Consider the following 18,427-nt stretch of genomic DNA (forward strand, 5'->3'; position numbering starts at 1 on the left):
TCGGTGGAAGTTCTGCTAACCGTTGTGATGTGTAGTGTCCCATGTTAACCTGTAGGGGCACTATCAAGTTGATTACCTGTTGCATGAGTAACAAATACTGTAGAATAAGCAGACAGTAACCAGAAGTTCGAGTTGTACCTCATAGCAAGCGGCATCTCCGAAAAAACTGAAAAAGTTAAGTGTGCAACTTTTCTACATGTGGCTGGAGACAAGGCTATAGAGGTATTTAATACCATGAACTTTAATGTTTGATGTGGATGATTTAGATGTACTGAAAAACAAGTTTAGGCAGTATTGTGAGCCAAGGAGGATCCATATTTGAGACACATCTTGAGAGTCCAGGGAAAAGGCGAGTCAATCGATGCATATGTGACTGACCTGAATTTCGGCAGCTCACAGATTCGCTAATAAGAAACTGCATCGTGTGTAGAGTTACTAATGACCTGGGGTATCATTTATAAAACTGTGCGTAGGATCCTTACTAAAAGTGTACGTACGCCCAAAAGCCAAAAATGGCGTATGCTAGAGCATGATGCACCGATTACAATTTTTAGGCCGATTCCGATTTCAGATTTTTCATTGAGTTTGAACTGCCGATACCGATTTTAGCCAATTCCGATTACATTTTTTTCTTATCTTTTCTTTAATAGAAAATTTTACATTTTGCATAGAGCATAGAACATTTTTTTAATAGATAATCGATCACTATAAAATAGAACTATATAAATTACTCCTGGTGTGGGAAATTCACACACATCTAAAGTGCAATGTTATGAAAGAACCATTTTCTTCTTTTTACATCCAATATCCAGCAAAAAAAAAATGATATATTTAGCAAACTAAACTTCTCTATGTATGAAAACAGGGAAAACAGGTAATGGCAATAAATGAATATATAAATAACACATAAAAATAAAATAAATATAGCCTTGCAGTATAAAGACATTTCTCAAAACACACACACAGGCCTGTTTGAACGTCAACAGTAACGTTACCTGAAAACAGCGTGTAGTTCCTTTTTTAGCAAGTTCGCTTTATTTGTCATTGTGCATAAATATGAACAATACCATTGCTGTCAACGGGCTTATCTGCTAACATTAGCTGAAATAGATGATTTAACGTCACCACTCATTTTACACACAGTTTAGCAACAAAACTAAACGCTGAGGGAAGATTACTACGTTTTTAATGTTGGTTTTGAGCGGTATGCATTAACCTGGAAAGTGTTTTAAACAGTAACGTCAATAATCCAGGGTTGTGGTAGAGGAATACAGCGTTTTTTTATTTATTTTTTAATACAGCATCTCCTACAGCAGCCAGCGGGGCGTCAGAGGCAGAGGGACCACAGCGTTTGCTAACGTTAGCTTCTTGTTTCATCTGGGGTCTGATAAACAGTAAATTCATCAAAGTCAGTGTGCCCAACGCTATTTTCCGATAAACTGTAGCTGTCATATTTCACGGGACCCGCATGAGTGCGGTTTTCATGTTCCAGTTTTTCAGCTTCAGAGGGGAGAGAGAGAGAGCGGCTGACTGTTCGTCTGAGATCAGTAGAGCAGACTGCTCTGCAGAGCCGTGTATAATTATGACTTTGACATTTGATAAACAGCTGATTGAGCGGCAGTGCGCCGCTGCTACATGCATACGCCCGAGTGAATTTGACCAGCATAAAATCGGCATATGTCAGACTGACCGGCAGGTCGCCGGTCAAGGCCGATGACATGAAAATTGACCAATTCCGGTCACCAGCCAGTCAATCCAAATGCCAAAAAAAATTCAGATTTATAACCGTGTGCGTATGCACATCTGTAAGCAATGTTCCCTTTATAAATCACAGATTACCCACAAGTGTGCATACGTGAATCAGCCTCTTATCCCGTCCTGTACACGCCCATTTTTAACCATAAATAGTCAATGCAAAGCACCTTATGAATGCTGATCAGTATGTTAATGACCCTGGCAGTTGTTCTTTCGTTGCGCTGAATCATGACGACTGGCGGGGAAAAAGCAAAAAACATCTCAGACGTTCAGGAATTGCGGCAAATTGAATTATAATTTCGGCCTGTTCTTGCATAGTGTAGGAAAACCTGATCTATAGACTATATTAATAATACCGTCCAAAACGGCAGGCATTATGGCACTCGGGGACAGCTTTGATATACCAGACCTATAGGATAACATTTAACAGAACTATATTTTATATCCAGACAAGCCTTAGTGATAAAGTTGAAGATTATATATAATATTTATAAAAAAAACTGCAGCTGTCTGCAATTTCCCTCTGAAAACAGCCGGTTTCCCCCAGAGTGGCGAGGACCTGTATTTGGACGGCACGGTTCCGGAGCAATGCCCTTTCTACTGGATCCAATTCAGTACATAGATCCAAGAGCACAGCTTTAGGGAATTTAAATCGGCATATTAGCCAGTCATCGTCATGGTCCCTTAAGTCTCTTTCTCTCCTGATTCTTCCATTGGCATAGTCCTCCTGCAGGGCCAGCAGTGCCATCATGCAGCATTACGCACGGGGGTCACCGCAGCATTTATATGTTTACAACATATCATGATTGTTAACACCTTGCCAAAATCACAGCATTAGTAGTATCCCCCACCCAGAGATACAATTTGTAGACAAAAGAAAGTGTATAGGCAAACACACTTTTCTTCATGCAGGTTTTGTCACGAACAGTATTAAAGTTTGGACTGATAACAACAAGTGCAACAATTGCGCGAGAGCTTAACGGCTGTATTTCCAGACTTTGACATTTGATGATATATGCACAGTATTAAAGACAGATATTTAGTTATTTACACTGTGTAAACTGTGTAGCGGTCAATGTGACGGTGAGATAGCGCCGATTAAAGATTAAGAATGAATTTTTATTAAAGAGTTGAGGCGGATTTTACAAGGTGTTAATGGAACAATTCTAACTCAGTACAAGCGCAAATAACACTGCTGGATTTAATCTTCATGGTAACGTGGATGATATGGAGTGAAAAAATGTGCGTGAGGCATCAATACTTGAAAATATTAAAAGTAATTGTTATTCCCACGTGTACTTTCTGTAGTCTGACTTCAGTTCACCACCTCACCATCTGCGTCGCCAATTCCCATTGTCTCCAAAATGTGCATACGCATGGGTCAGAGTTTGCATGGAGGACCGCACATTCTGTCGTCAAGTTTGAAGTGCTTAAAGTGAATGGCCAAAAGCTCACATTCAGATTGGATACTGGTGCAGATTGCAACATATTGGCTCTAGCAGCCTTTTCGACAAGTGGCTCAAAAGGATGCAAAGTTATTGGAGTCCAGTTCCAAGTTGATCTCCTATTCCCACCACAAGGTGATGATGATGATGATGATGATGAATTTTATTTTGGTTAACATACATGAAAGAAATAATTATTTCCCCCAATTTGCCACCGTAGTTAAAGCCAAGGCTTATTTTTGCCTATCCTATCCTATACATAAGGTGGTGCCATTGGGCATGGCAAAGATGTAATGTAAGTAGAAAACTGAAATGCATTAGTTGGAAATTGAGATAATAAAGCCCAACTTCTCAGCTATCTTAGGAGGAGATTCCTGCAGACAGATGGGACTGGTACAAATAATCTACAAAGTGGACAAGAATGTGGAAGCAGACATCCTGCAGGAATACAAATATGTGTTCACAGGGTTGGGGTGTATACCTGGACAGCATCACATTTAGGTAAATCCAGCTCTAGCTCTGGTTATTTGCCCACCCAGAAAGGTGCCTTTAGCAATGAAAGACAACAACAACATCAAATGTGAACAAGAAAGGATGGAGAAACTCTAACCCTACTGACTGGGTTAACAGTATGGTCACTGTAAGAAAGCCAACCAAAAAACTAAGAATCTGCATAGACCCCAACAACTCAACAAAGTTATAAAGAGGGAACTGAGGCCAGTAGAGGAGGTTGTGGCAGAAATGCCAAATGCAAAGTTCTTTTCAGTGTACAGTGTTGCAAACCATGGCTGCTGGCAAATACAACTGAATGAGGACAGTTCTAAGTTGTGTACCTTTAAAGCTGCTTACACACCAACCAGACGGCCAACCGTCGGCAGAAAAGGCAGTTGGACTGATCAGTCTCCCCGAGTTTGTCTTGAAGGACGACAAAATGAAGGACGACGGCCCCTCGGACGGACAACGGCACGGAACACACCGAACAAACTTGAGTCACTGACCTCACCGTTTGGTAGGTACAGATTCGGAACGGCTTCCCTTTGGTGTGTCTTCAGCCCCGGAGGTTTTCTAGAAGTGTATTGCTCAGAGACTGGAGGACCTGGAAGGAGTTGTTAATGTTATCGATGACATTCTAGTGTGGGGTGCGGGCAAAGAACATGACAAAAGGCTGAGACAGCTTCTTGACCGAATAAGGAGCATCGATCTTAAACTAAATAAAGACAAATGCAAGATTGGTATAACAGAGATACATTGTATTGGACATGTTCTGAGCGCAGAGGGCCTGAAGCTGGACCAAGAGAAGGTCAATAATGAGCAATAATGGACATGCCACAACCACATGACAAAGCTGCGCTGATGAGGTTCTTAGGCATGGTGCAGTACCTCAAAGTTCATCCCGAACCTGTCTGAGGTGAGTTCACCACTAAGGAAACTTTTGGAAGGAGAAGTTGCGTGGCATTGGGAAACACAGCAGCAATGCAGCTTTGAACATCTGAAGAAACTGGTAGGCACAGCCCCAGTGCTAAAGTTTTATGATGTAAACAAACACGTCACATTGTCAGTCGACACAAGCTCTGAAGGATTGGGAGCCGTCATAATGCAGAAAGGACAACCTGTGGCATACGGCTCAATGTCTCTTACGGACACACAGAAAAGATACGCACAAATAGAGAAAGAACTCTTTGCTATTGTGTTTGGTTGTGAAAAGTTCAAATAGTATCTGTATGGAAAACAGGTACAGGTGGAGTCCGACCATAAACCACTTGAGTCAGTGTTCGAAAAAGGACTGCACAAGGCTCCACCAAGGCTCGACCTGATTGTCACCTACAAACCAGGCAAAGATTTGCACATTGTGGATGCACTCAGCAGAGCTTACCTGCAAGAACAAACTGAACAAATACTGGAGGATGAGTTGGAAGTTAATCTTCTATCAGTACATCTTCAAATCTCAGAAGAAAACTGATTCAGCAGAGAATGGTGAACTGCTATTGGTAGTAAAAGTATTGGATGGCACATGAATACACATTAGCCAAGTTCCAACTGAAATAAAGAAATACTGGACATTCAGAGAGGAACTCAGTTTCTCAGAAAAACTTGTGTTTAAGAACTCAAGACTCAGAGAGCAAAGATGCTTAAAAAAATTCATGAAGCCCATCTCGGGATCATCAAATGCAAGGAGAGCGCACGGGATGTACTGTTTTGGCCCAGAATGTCAAAACAAATTGAGGACACAGTGTTGAAGTGTGCTGTCTGTAACACCTTCAAAGCAAGCAATGTGAAAGAACTACTCTTGTGCCATGACATACCAGACAGATAATGGGCAAAAGTAGGTGTGGATCTGTTTCATTTTGATCAAAGTGAATATCTACTATGTGTAGATTACCACTCAAAATACCCAGAAATTGCCAAACTGTCGCAAACTACAAGCAAGCATGTCATCATAGCTCTTAAATCCATGTTTGCAAGACACGGAATTCCAGACGAAGTCATGTCAGACAATGGACCGCAGTTTGCAAGTGAGGAGTTCAGGCGCTTCACAGAAGTGTGGGAGTTTAAACACAACACTTCAAGCCCAGGATTCCCACAATTCAAGATCAAAGCGATCAGGCAATCAAGACTATAAAAAGCTTGCTCAAGAAAGCACAAGAGAGCGTAGCAGACCCATATCTTGCTCTTCTTGAGTACAGGAATGCACCCCTGGATGGGGTGAAACTTTCTCCTGCCCAATTGTTGATGGGTTGACGTCTGAAAACAAAACTGACTGCTACTGATCAGCTTTTAAGACCTCAGCTGTACAGGAATATGCTCAAACGCATGAAAGAGAGATAGATGAAACAAAAACACTACTTTGATTGCAGAGTGAGAGACCTGCCTACATTACAGGAGGGAGAGACAGTCAGATACAGAGTATGAAATACATGGCAGCAAGCTATTGTGAAACATAGGCATGATCAGCCAAGGTCATTTATGATCCAAACACCTAAAGGCAGTATCTTTCGGAAAAAACAGCCAACACCTGCTGAAAAGCAGAGAGGACAGTTTTCCATAACTGATTGTTAAAGATCAGGAAGACGTTCCAGCAACCTGTAAGCCAACTGAAGTCAGCACCTGTTGCTTCTCCTGTGAAAGAAACTGTAACACCTAAAATCACTGCAGAAAGTCCAATGAAGACATCACGTGAGTGATTAAACCTCCAAAACTCTATTCACTGTAGTTACTGGTAGTGGAGAAATGTAAAGTTGATATTGTTATATTACAGGTAGTAAATGAATGTGTGTACTGAGTTAAAAGCAAAATTGCATACATGTTTATGTTCATTGAAAATAATCCTCTCACAACATTAGACTTGGAAGCTAATAGTTTAAGTTCAGTGGAAGTATCTCTAAGCTGACAAAGCTAAGTGCTTTAATAATATGGAGATATATATTTACATTATGTGTGTTTACATTGGTTATGTATACTGATGTTCTACTTAAAAGAAGGGGGGGTGATGTGTAGTGTCCCATGTTAACCTGTAGGGGTGCTATCAAGTTGATTACCTGTTAAGTGACTTGTAACAAATACTATAGAATAAGCAGACAGTAAACAAGCACGGCTTCACATCACACGCGGGTCTCTGTCTCCGTCATTTCATACACTCATCATAGACAACATAAGATATGTTACAACCGTGTCCAAAGACTCAGGGCTGCAGTTAATTCAGGGCTAAACTATTAGATAAGAGATACTTTATTGTTATCATGTATAAACAGGAATGAAACTGTGTAAAAATGTAGTCCAGTTTATTGTCCAGGGAGCAGACATTTGCTGTGAAAACAGTAGGGAGAGGTGGTCTGTTGGGGTTAGCCCTTAGCTAGCACAAAATACTGGCTTGTTTGCCGTGTTTACGTTTCCTCTCACCCAGCCTCTCGGTTCGAATGCCAGTGTTAGCCTGCTATAAGCAGACCAGAGGTCGATGCCGTGGCACTGCCTAGTGCTGCTATCCGAATGAGGAGACATCGGAGGTGGTGTGATAGAAAATGTAAATGTGGCAGACGAGCCAGTAGTTTAGTCTTCTGCTAACTGTAGCTCAAGGCTGCGGCTACTTCAAGTTAATTTTATGTAGCTAGCTAGAGCCTCGGATCACAGTATGTAATCTCATCTCAAAAGGCTTTAGAAAAAAACAGTAGTAGTAATTAGTAATTCTCATAGAATTGACACTGTATAACAGCATTCAGGACAAAATAATGACAATTGCTAGTACAGGTTACTGTATGAAGCTGATGCTTATGCCTGTGCTCGTCCGATGGAGAGGGTGGAGGTGAGGGGAGAGGGAGAGCTGCAGGAAGATGTCTCACTCAACTAATTCTGGGAGCAGCTTCAAGACTTCACTTTTCCTGAAGCTTAAGGCATTTCGTTTTCAGCTCATTTCCATACAAAATTAAAATCTATTAGCACTCTCTCTAAACTTGCTTGAGTTGGTTAATCCATCACAGTGAATATTAAGTCTGCATTAAGTTACCTTTGCTTTAGCGACCTTGTTGTCAGTATATATACCATAGTATATATTGCTTGCAATATATTTATTTAAATGCAGATGCAGCTTGGGCATAACTGATAGATTACACAATCTAAGCAAGTTTCAAAAGTATGTAAACAGATTTTCATACCAAACAGAAATGAATGGAAACCAACAGAGCCCAACAGGTGTAACTAATTTGTTTACACAGATTAATAACTACTCAAATTCTGCTGGCAAATTATTTAAATTTCTTTACATAAATTAACATAACATACCATAAAACAATCTAAAACATATGCTTTATGGATGTACAAAGATAACATAACACTGTTTAAGAGGCAAAGGCGCTAAATTCGGAGTATATACATATCTCTGTCCAAAGTAAACACAGAAGTGCACTCAATCCAAGACTGATTTATGTGGATACACTTTGCTTTCTGCCAACTGAACAACACCATATTTGACATTCCTTAACATCTGTCAAAATGTTACCAATCAAACGTTTTATTGTGTTAATTCTTGCGTGTTACAAATTAGTAGTTTTATAGCACAAAATTGTAATTCTGTGCATAATTAGTGCAGTTATTAAAGGCATTCTGTTTGACTAATATTAAAATGCCAGGCATGGCATCCTAATGCCTATTACTAATAATGTAGGGACAGTAATGCTACACTGAATCTACTGGAGTGCTGGGTTGTACCTTGCTGTGGCCTTTCTTGTGGTCAGTCCACACATTAAAGGATCCCTGCATCAGCAGCTTCCCGAGTTCACTCAAGTTTCCCTGTGAACATTAACACACAGACAGACAGACATTTAGAGCACTGGTCAATACATTCATACAGTCATAGGAGTTTGCAGTGGCAGCCATTTTATGTGCACAATCCTGCTTTAGTTCTGTTGCTATAGTTGATCAAGTAGGGTTAAAAGGATATAAAGGAAAATCAATAATCCATTAAAGAAGAAGTACCATTGTCAAATTTTACAAGCTGGAATGCACATTAACCCATCTTTGTGAATAGAGTAAATTATTTTCAATTGTGTTTATTCTAGTATTCTTTGCATTGCCATGTTCTCTTGCACAACATGTACCATAGCCTGTACCTTGCTTTTATCTATATAACAGCTCAGAGGTTGGCAACCTTTTTTAATATCTATATATAAGTTCCGGTATTTAAAAATCATACATGTTCTATGGTAAACATGAACAACAACTACTAAATCCAACTAGAGCAATACAACTCAAATTTGTGATGTCATCAAATATAAAGTCTGGATCTTCTCCATACACAATGAATTGAAAAATATGTTATAGATGACACTAGCTGTGTCAAAATTCAGGAGTTGCAGCCTTCAAAGGCTGCATTTTTAGACTGATTGCGTCAGAGCAGCACAATAAACAGCTGTGTTCGAAACCGTTCCCTATCACTGAAATAGTGCACTAAATAGTGTGTTCACCATTTTGTAGTGGTGTTCGAATTCTCTGCAGTTAATTTCATTCACTATGGACTTCCGGCAAGAGCTTGAGCGTTGAGCAGCAACCCACATCTAAGGCTGCAGCGAACTTGTCCCAAAACTTGGAATTTGCACTTGATAATTAACACTCAAACCTTTGAAATGGAAGCGAAAAAAGTTTTGAAACCTGCCAAACTGATAATTGACGATGCAAGTAGTGTGAAAACCCAAGAAACGCCGAGTTCAACTGAGCGAATGTCAAAAGATGCAGAAAACGCTGTTGACCACGACATAACCGCCGACCACGACTACGCGATGGAAGTTAGTATGGCTAACAAAAGAAAAGATTCTGGGTCCGTCCCCACAACACCGAGCAAGATTCCAGTCGGTAAGAAGAGCAAAAGTGATAATAAAGAGGCGGAGGTCTCCAACCTGGCCGTACTGGAAGCTATTCAACGCATGGAAAAAAACTTTGACAAGCAATTAGCACAACTCAAGGAGCAAGCTAAACAGAGTAGCTGTATGATTGCGAGCTTAACTAAAGCGGTTCAATTTCATGCGGAAGAAGTCAAAGAATGTAAGAAGAAAATTAATGGTCTGGAGTCGCAAAGCGAACTCCTGAAAAAGGAGAACAAAGAGCTGAAGGAAAGAGTCAGGGAGCAAGAAAGGTACAAGATGAGATGGTGTCTGAAACTCAAAGGCCTGAAGGAGAAGAAGGATGAAAACATCAGAACTGACATCATACACCTCTTCGCTAAGATTGCTCCCGACATGGAAACGCGCCAACTAGAAGACGCCGTTGACAATGTCCACCGGGTTGGCCGAAAGGAGGACAACAAGAACCGACATGTGGTCATTCTGTTTGCCCGGAGGCTGGTTAAGGAGGAGATATGGCGCCGAAGCAAGGATTCCCCGGTATGCAAGGAGAAAGGCGTCCGCTTCGCTGAGATGCTACCACAGGAGGACAGGGATGCGAGAAATAACCTGTGGCCGCAGGTCGAGCAAGCTCGCCGCGAAGGAAAACGTGCTTACTACCGTGGACCTCATGGATACATAGAGGGTCGACAAATTGGCTAAATAGGAGAAAAGGGTTTGACTTAAAAACATGAGTGTTATATAATAACATGGAACACTTTATGTGTTACTTACAGCGTAGGACATATTTTACAAGCTACTTCTGAGTTCTGTGTTGGATTGGTTCGTTATTTATCCATCTTAATGTTCAATTGCACTTTTTCTTCTGCTACGTTAAATGTGAGGGGTCTTAAGGACTTAGTTAAGAGAAAAGCTTTATTTTTATTTTGCAAAGGGCGTAAAACACAATGCATTTTACTGCAGGAAACTCATTCTTCCGACTCAGACATGAAATTTTGGACTAACCAGTGGGGTGATCGAATATTGTTTAGTCACGGAACCAATAAATCTGCTGATGTAGCAATCTGTTTTAATAGGTTCCCAGGAGACATCATCACATACAGAGCAGATGGGGAAGGTCATTGGCTAACAGTCGTTTTAAAAGTTGAAAGCCATTTTCTCATATTAACAAATGTGTACGGATATAGAACTGTTGCTCAAAACAAACAAATGCTTGATAAGATTACTAATACTGTATCGGAGCTTAAAGCCTTCCACCCCACAGATTTAATTCTAATGGGAGGTAATTGGAATATGACCCCGGACGAATGGAAAGATAGATGGCCTTCTAAATTTTACAGCAATCATTACAACCCCATAATTAGAGAATTTATAAATAGTAAGTGCCTGGTTGATATATGGAGAGTTTTAAACTCAGAGGAAAAACAATACACATGGTACAAATCCAATGGTACATGTAAATCTAGAATTGACTACTGGCTGGCTGCTAGTTCATTCGGAGAGTTTACCTTTCAAGCTTCAATTTCTAAAGCCCCTTTAACTGATCACTGTATAACAGAAATAACACTAAATCCAACTTGTAGGAAAAAGAACAACAAAGGGTACTGGAAATTTAATACTAATTTGCTAAAAAATAAGGATTACTGTTCAAAAATAAAAGAAATAATTAATGAAATTGAAACTACCGAATCCATAAATAACTATTGCAATAAGTGGGAATATGTAAAATATAAAGTTAGAGAATTTTCTATAAAATTTAGCAAGGAGCTTAATAAGGAAAGGAGAAAAGAGGAGAGCAACCTGTTTTATGAAATGAGCCAGTGCTGTAGTAGGCCTGAATAGAGTAGTGAAGACAAGGAGAAACTAATGAAATTATAAACCCAACTAGCTAACATATATCTTAAAAGAGCCCAAGGTGCTTTTGTAAGGTCAAGAGCTAAATGGATTGAGGAGATAGAAAAAAACACTTCATATTTCTGCAACTTAGAAAAGAGAAGACAGGAAAAGAAGGCGATAACAAGCTTACTGATAGAGGGAATAGAATGTAACCAAACTAAAGTGATAGAAAAAGAAGTTTTCACCTTTTACAGTAAGCTCTATACATCTGCATACTCCTGTACTGATTCCAATAGCTTCTTTGACAAAGTCATAAACTTCATACCAACCATTGATGATGTATTTAAAGGAATTTGTGAATCAGATTTAAGAATAGAAGAATTAGATGCTGTTAATTTGAAATTGTCAGTAAACAAATCCCCTGGCTCTGATGTTTTTTTGGAATGATATTAGAAATATGCTGTTCAAGGCACTACAAGAATGCATAGAGAAATGACAATTGATGCCGACTATGACACAAGGTTTGATAACTCTTATTCCAAAGTCTGGCAAGGACAAAAGAATACTAGATAATCTTAGACCAATTACATTACTCAACACAGACTATAAGCTGCTTTCTGGATGTATTGCAACTAGACTCAAATTAGGCATGTCCCAGATAATAAATGAAACTCAGTCTGGGTTTCTTGGTGGAAGATCTATCCACAATAACATAAGACTGGTTTTAGATTTGATCGATTATAGTCATTTGTTTATAGAAAGTGGATTTATTTTATTTCTTGTTATTTTTACAAAGCCTTTGATTCGGTAGAGCACCCATTTATTCTAAAAGCTCTTGAATACTTTGGATTTGGAATCTAATTGGCATGTTATACAGTGATATTAACAGTTGTGTAGCTTTGGAACATGGTACCTGTCTGAGATTTAAAGTTGAAAGAGGCATTAGACAAGGTTGCAATAGCTCCCCTTTATTATTTATCTTGGTTGCTGAACTTATGTCAATTCTGATTAAAAATAATGTTACAGAAGGCATAAACATTTTGGACAAATTGTTATAAGTCAATTTGCGGATGATTCTACATTATTTTTGAAAAATGAAAGGCAGATCCCCAAAGTATTAGACTCTATTAATCAATTCTCTAAAGCAGCAGGATTGAAATTAAATATTGATGAATGTGAATTATTCGCTTTACATGATCAGCCGGCTCACGTAATCTGTAACATAAAGGCTAAATCGCAAATCAAATACTTGGGTATAACTGTTACCAGAAATAAAGAATTAAGAGAGAAAGAAAATATTTGTAAAAGAGTAGAGCAATATAAAGCCATTCTTAATTCATGGTTACAGAGGGACATTACCATATTTGGAAGGGTCCTTCTATCTAAAATGGAAGGCCTCTCAAGAGTTATATATCCTGCATTATCATTGGAGGTTTCAGATAAAATGGCTCAACTTATCAACAAAACAAATTTTAACTTAATTTGGAAAAATAAATGTCATTATATCAGGAAAGCGGATGTGATTAAGAGTGTTGAAGAGGGTGGACTAAATGCTATTGATTTTTTGGTTATGAACGGTGCTCTGAAATTAAAATGGCTGAATTCATATACTTCAAACGAACGCTCTTTTTGGTTCACCATACCGGATGCAATTTTCAAGAAGTTGGGAGGTATTAATTTTTTATTGCGATGTGATTATGATCTATGTAAACACACAATTTTACTCCCCAGAATACACCCCTATGGAATAACAGATACATTTTATCCAATAGGAAGTCATTGTTTTTAGGCTCTTGGATGGAAAAAGGAATTTGGAATGTTTCTCAATTAATGGATGATTTTAGAGAATTTTTAAACCATAAAGAATTCTGTGAAAAATGTAGTCTTCACTGTTCGTTTAGAGAATACACTAAAGTAATAAAAGCCATTCCAATTCTCTTTAAAACAATGACCAAACAGCTTTTGGTTCATGCAAATGTTATATCAGAGATGAGGACTCTTTGTGTTGAAGGTGTCAGTTTGAACAGCAAACAGTTCTCTAACAAATTTGTTAAGAGTGTATTATGTATAAAATATTATCCCTTTCAACTGAAAAAAATATATATTCTCCGAGATTACAGTGATGAAGAGGCAAGAAAGATTAGGAAACGATTCTTATCGTATCCTCTCCCACCAAAAGCCAAAGAAGTGACATTTAAAATATGAAATGATATTTATCCATCAAATCACTTCCTACATGTAAAATTTAATTGGGAGAGTAACTCCTGTGTTCTCTGTGAGAGTGATATTGAGACGGTCGAACATATTTTCTTTCAGTGAAGATGCTGGCTTCAATTAAAGATATACTGCTACACCCATTAAACGAAATGTCAATTAAAGCTGGAATATTTTTAAAGGATAAAAATCTAGAATTCTTGATAAATGATTTGATTGAACATTGTAAACATTTTATTCATAGATGCAAATATTTAAAGGTCAAACCCCACATCAATGGTTGGAAGAATGAACTTAAGCTTTTTGCTACATCTTTACAATACATGACAGAAGGAAATGCCAAAAGACTCTTGTATTTGTTGGACTTACATTCCCTAATGGACTAAAAGACCCCTAGCATCTTATTTTATTTTTATTTTCTTTATTATGATTTGCTATATATATTGTCTCTACCTCAAAGCTGTAAACACGTTTTGGACAAATGTACCAACACATTGTGCCTTGATTGTTTGTATGATTGTTGTATAATAAAAAAAAAAAAAAAAAAAAAAATGTCATTCACTATATAGTCCACTATAAAATACCCACAATGCACTGCTAATTTAAGTGTACATACGATGTACCCTACATGTTACTCCCATATACCACAATGCATCATGGTCGTGTTTTCCCAGAGGAGAAGAAGAAGCAGAAGTCACTGCGAAAACTGAAAAGGAAAAATGGAGCGGACTACTCTATCTGACTCTAAGTGTCTTGAGATAACTCTTGTTATGATTTGATACTATAAATAAAATTGAATTGAAATTGAATTGAAATTGAATACCCTACATTTTCCTCCCGTCTACCAAAATGCAATGCAGTCAGGTTTTTCCGTAGGAGAAGAAGAAGCAGAAGCACCTGCGAAAAATGTAGCGGGCTTTCGTTTCTAAATAGTGGAAATGTAACATGCAACTTATATACAACCTTTTACTATTCTCCTATGGAGGACGGAACATGACTTAAGTCTCAATAAATTAATAAATAAATGCATTAATATATGCAAAAATAAATACAGGAATAAATAAATAAATACAGATATGAATACATAAATGAATATATGCAGTAATGCATGAATAAATACATAAAAGAATAAATACATGATGAATAAATAAATGAATAAATGAATATAAATGCAGAAATAAATGAATGCTTTAAATTTTATATCTACATTTTTGTCCACCTACATTTATTTATTTCTTGCGATTTAATATATGATTATTTTTTAAGCTCTTTGTCTTCTGTATTATTCAACAAAGACAAGCAATAAATCATTGTATAGTATGAACAACACAAGATTAGATAGATTAAACAAACTGTTCTTTCCTGAGGGCCAGGCCTGTATGTGATGATGAAATTAGGTGATACATGAATTTATATGAATGACATCTTTTATTTAACTACTTCAATCACAGTAGTATATTGAACACTGACCAAGCCTGGTGTAAACATTTATATGAAAGTCAGAAACAAATCACACAAACTAAAGTGCAGATTGCTGAAATATAAAAACAAATGTGTGGCTTTACCACACTTGTAGTATTTAGATTATTTATTATTTACTGTAATAATCATATGTAAACATAGATTGCACTTTTTAAACACTGTCTTTGAAATTTACTAGACAGTTAAATAAGTATATATATATATATATATATATATATATATATATATATATATATATATACACACACACACACACACACACACACACACAACCTATATACAACGTACAGTATATACAACGGTGTATTTCTTTACAGAGCACACTCATGAAGTTGAGATGCGTGAATGACAGCGTCAACTTTGCACTTGCTCAGAGAGGCTATCGTTACGTTAGTAGTAGCATGCTGCTGGTGGTCTTGCCGTGGGATTAATAAAACCGTTGAAACAATGTGGCCACGCTGCTGTGAAAGCTCCCCGAACGTCAATTATCAGAGTCTGGTTGTTACCCCTCTCCGCAGCAGTCTCCTCCACTCCAAATCTTTATAACAGAGCTAGCTAACTGGAGCTAACCGCTAATCAGAGCTAATCGTTGCTAAGCAAGCCTTCAGTTCTGCGTGCCTGTATTCATTAACTGCATGTATGGACTCGAGCAAGAATACAACCCTTCACTTTATTAAAATGGCTGTAAAAGTTTTAAACTACAACTCAGAGTTGTTTGAATTACAGAAATCTGCTTAAGGTACGGCGTAGCATTAGCGTGCCAAGATGATGCTTTTTTCTGCGGAGTGCATACTGATTTGCTCTCACGAGTCACGTGACCAAATTGCAGCAGGAATTTTTTTGTTTACATTTCTTATTTAGGTGTACTTGTGGAAACCGCACCAGAATGCAGATTAATGTATGGTACTATAGAGCCCAACTGTTTAAACCCATACACCCTGCAAAACATAACATTTATAGATACGACTATGGACCTGTGAGGCGTAGAACAGTAAGTTGTCATTACATATGACATACAACCGTGTAAAATGAAACCTGAACACCAAGGTTTCATTATACCACAGGACTGAAATAACTAATGAAGAAATTAGAAATACTTTGATCAAAGAGCTTTATTTTTAGCAAATTGTAAAAAAGTAATAAAACTTTGTAAATTATACATGAAATCTCCCTCTTCCTCCTCCAACTCAAGACATGGTCTCTTCCTTGGTCTTAGTAACTGACAGGGGCAGACTGGGACAAAAATTCAGCCCTGGCACTGTAGCCACACCAGCCCACATCACCACGGCCATGCAGCCCCACCCACGGACACGTGCATTCACTAATTGATAGTGAATGCATGACAGGACAGATGGTGAAATCACAAAATTGTTGTTGCAGGTAACAATTCAAAATACAAAATATAATGGAATAATATTGTTATGGTTGGGGTCGGCTGGCTGTGAGTCTTTGTTTTGTTTTCTAGTTTCCTAGTGCCTCTTTCATTTCCACTGTCAGTTTTCTCTGTTTGTCCTGCCTCTCTTTGTGTCCCCATGTTTTCCCCTCCTCCTGCCTGCTCCCGCCAGCTGACTACGCACACCAGCTCATCATTCCACAATCACCTCTCCCGCCGTACACACCTGCCAGCCATCATCAATCAAGCCAGTATATGAACCCTGGATCCACTCATGATCTTCGCTTGATCGTTGCTTCAGTCATTCTGGTGACACGCAAATACAAGCGCTCTGTAAACTCCCGTACTTATATGTCGCTGACCCTTTTTGTGTTTCTTCCCTACAGTCATTCTCTCCACACGCTTCCAGTACCTCCAGTCAGCTTGTCTCACCATTTGGTCCCCTCCTCACGGCTCCCTGCTCCACCCTGCCTCCGCTCCAGCTTCCAGCCACCCCCGCCTCGACTTCCATCTTCCCCGGACTCCAGTGCCTCCTCCTCGGCTCCGTCGCCATCCTATTCCACGCTGGCTCCGTCGCCATCCTATTCCCCGCTGGCTCCGTCGCCATCCTATTCCCCGCTGGCTCCCTCTCTATCCTATCCCAGCAGACTCCCTCATCATCCTACCACACCCCAGAGCCCTCACTCCTGTCCTTGGCGTCCACCTCCCCACTCCTCCCTCTTACCTTTTTTTCCTCAATAAACCTGTCTTTGCTGAGCCTAGCGTTTGGGTCCGTTCTGTCTCCCACACAATTATTATATTCAGTAGTCCAGTAAGGGGGCTTTTTTTTTTATTTATTTTTTTTTATATATATAACTTTTCCCCCAAGGAGCCCGTTTTGCTCCCAAGTTGAAAAATTTAGGATTGACTTACATAGGTTACTGCTGTACAATAACACAATCATGTTATGGATACAAAACGTTGTGAAGTGTAATGTTTTCTACATTCTATTGATCAAAAATGCTAAGTGATGTTGAATATAGCCTACAATGTAATGGACCACCACAGTTCATGCATACATGTGAACCACGGATTAATTGCGGAGTTTAACCTACATAGTGTAAAACGTGACACTACATGAATGGGGCACAGCAGAAAGACGGAGCAGAACGACGCTGCTTGTTCAGGGTTTTCATGTGTACTCCTATAGGCCTACACTTTGCATCAGGCATTAAAACCAACTGTACCAAAACACAGAATTAGACTATTTAACCTGACGAGATGTTTTTAACCGGTAATGAAACTGTGTAAATTTAATACAGACGCCGTCAGACAGCCACGCAGGCAGACAGCAGTCGGAGCTCCGGCGAAGCTCTTCGCCCGTCAGCAGCGGCTTGTTGCTGCGTAGCCGGTCCCCCAGAGCAGCGTGATCACCTCAGGTGACGTGCTTTGATTTTGACTGAACGTCAACTTTATTATTATTTATTTGTATATTTAAAAAAAAAAAATCTGACTGGCCCACATTAAAAAAAATGGTCCCTCTGGCATTTGCCAGAATTGCCAGATGGCCAATCCGCCCCTGGTAACTGGCCCCTAATCTGTGTAGATGACATTACGAAATTCACGGTGTGAGGTTTCAGTCCCAACACTGACACAAGCCGTTGCCTGGGTGCCTATGATAATAAGGAAAGACATACTGTACACATTTTACTGCTATAAGATCACAACAAATTCCTTTGCCTTAAATAATGTGAGGCTTAAATATATTGGTTGCTTATCAGCTGTTGGATCTGTTTTATCTTACATCTGTAGCATTAGAAATGGTGATTTATTTTGGTAGTAACAACAAGGGTGGAGGTGGATTTATAATTAACGTTAAAAGCTATGATGTTACTTTCGCAACACATTGTAATCACCATACTTTTACACAACTTAAAGTAGAAGTGGGCCTTTGGCTTCAAAGCGACTTTGAGTCCATGAAAAGCGCTATACAAATT

At 38.9% G+C, this 18,427-nt stretch overlaps 1 protein-coding gene across 1 annotated transcript in view; it reads right to left on the minus strand.

The window, feature by feature from the left end:
- mcf2l2 (MCF.2 cell line derived transforming sequence-like 2) overlaps nt 1–18,427 on the minus strand; it is a 272,628-nt gene that overhangs the window by 79,988 nt on the left and 174,213 nt on the right. Inside the window, exon 22 of the mRNA XM_078259471.1 lies at nt 8,400–8,480. Within this exon, the coding sequence (XP_078115597.1) occupies nt 8,400–8,480 (81 nt within the window). The remainder of the gene's footprint in view (nt 1–8,399; nt 8,481–18,427) is intronic.

This window comes from Sander vitreus, chromosome 9 (genome assembly GCF_031162955.1).
Source record: "Sander vitreus isolate 19-12246 chromosome 9, sanVit1, whole genome shotgun sequence".
NCBI lineage: Eukaryota > Metazoa > Chordata > Actinopteri > Perciformes > Percidae > Sander > Sander vitreus.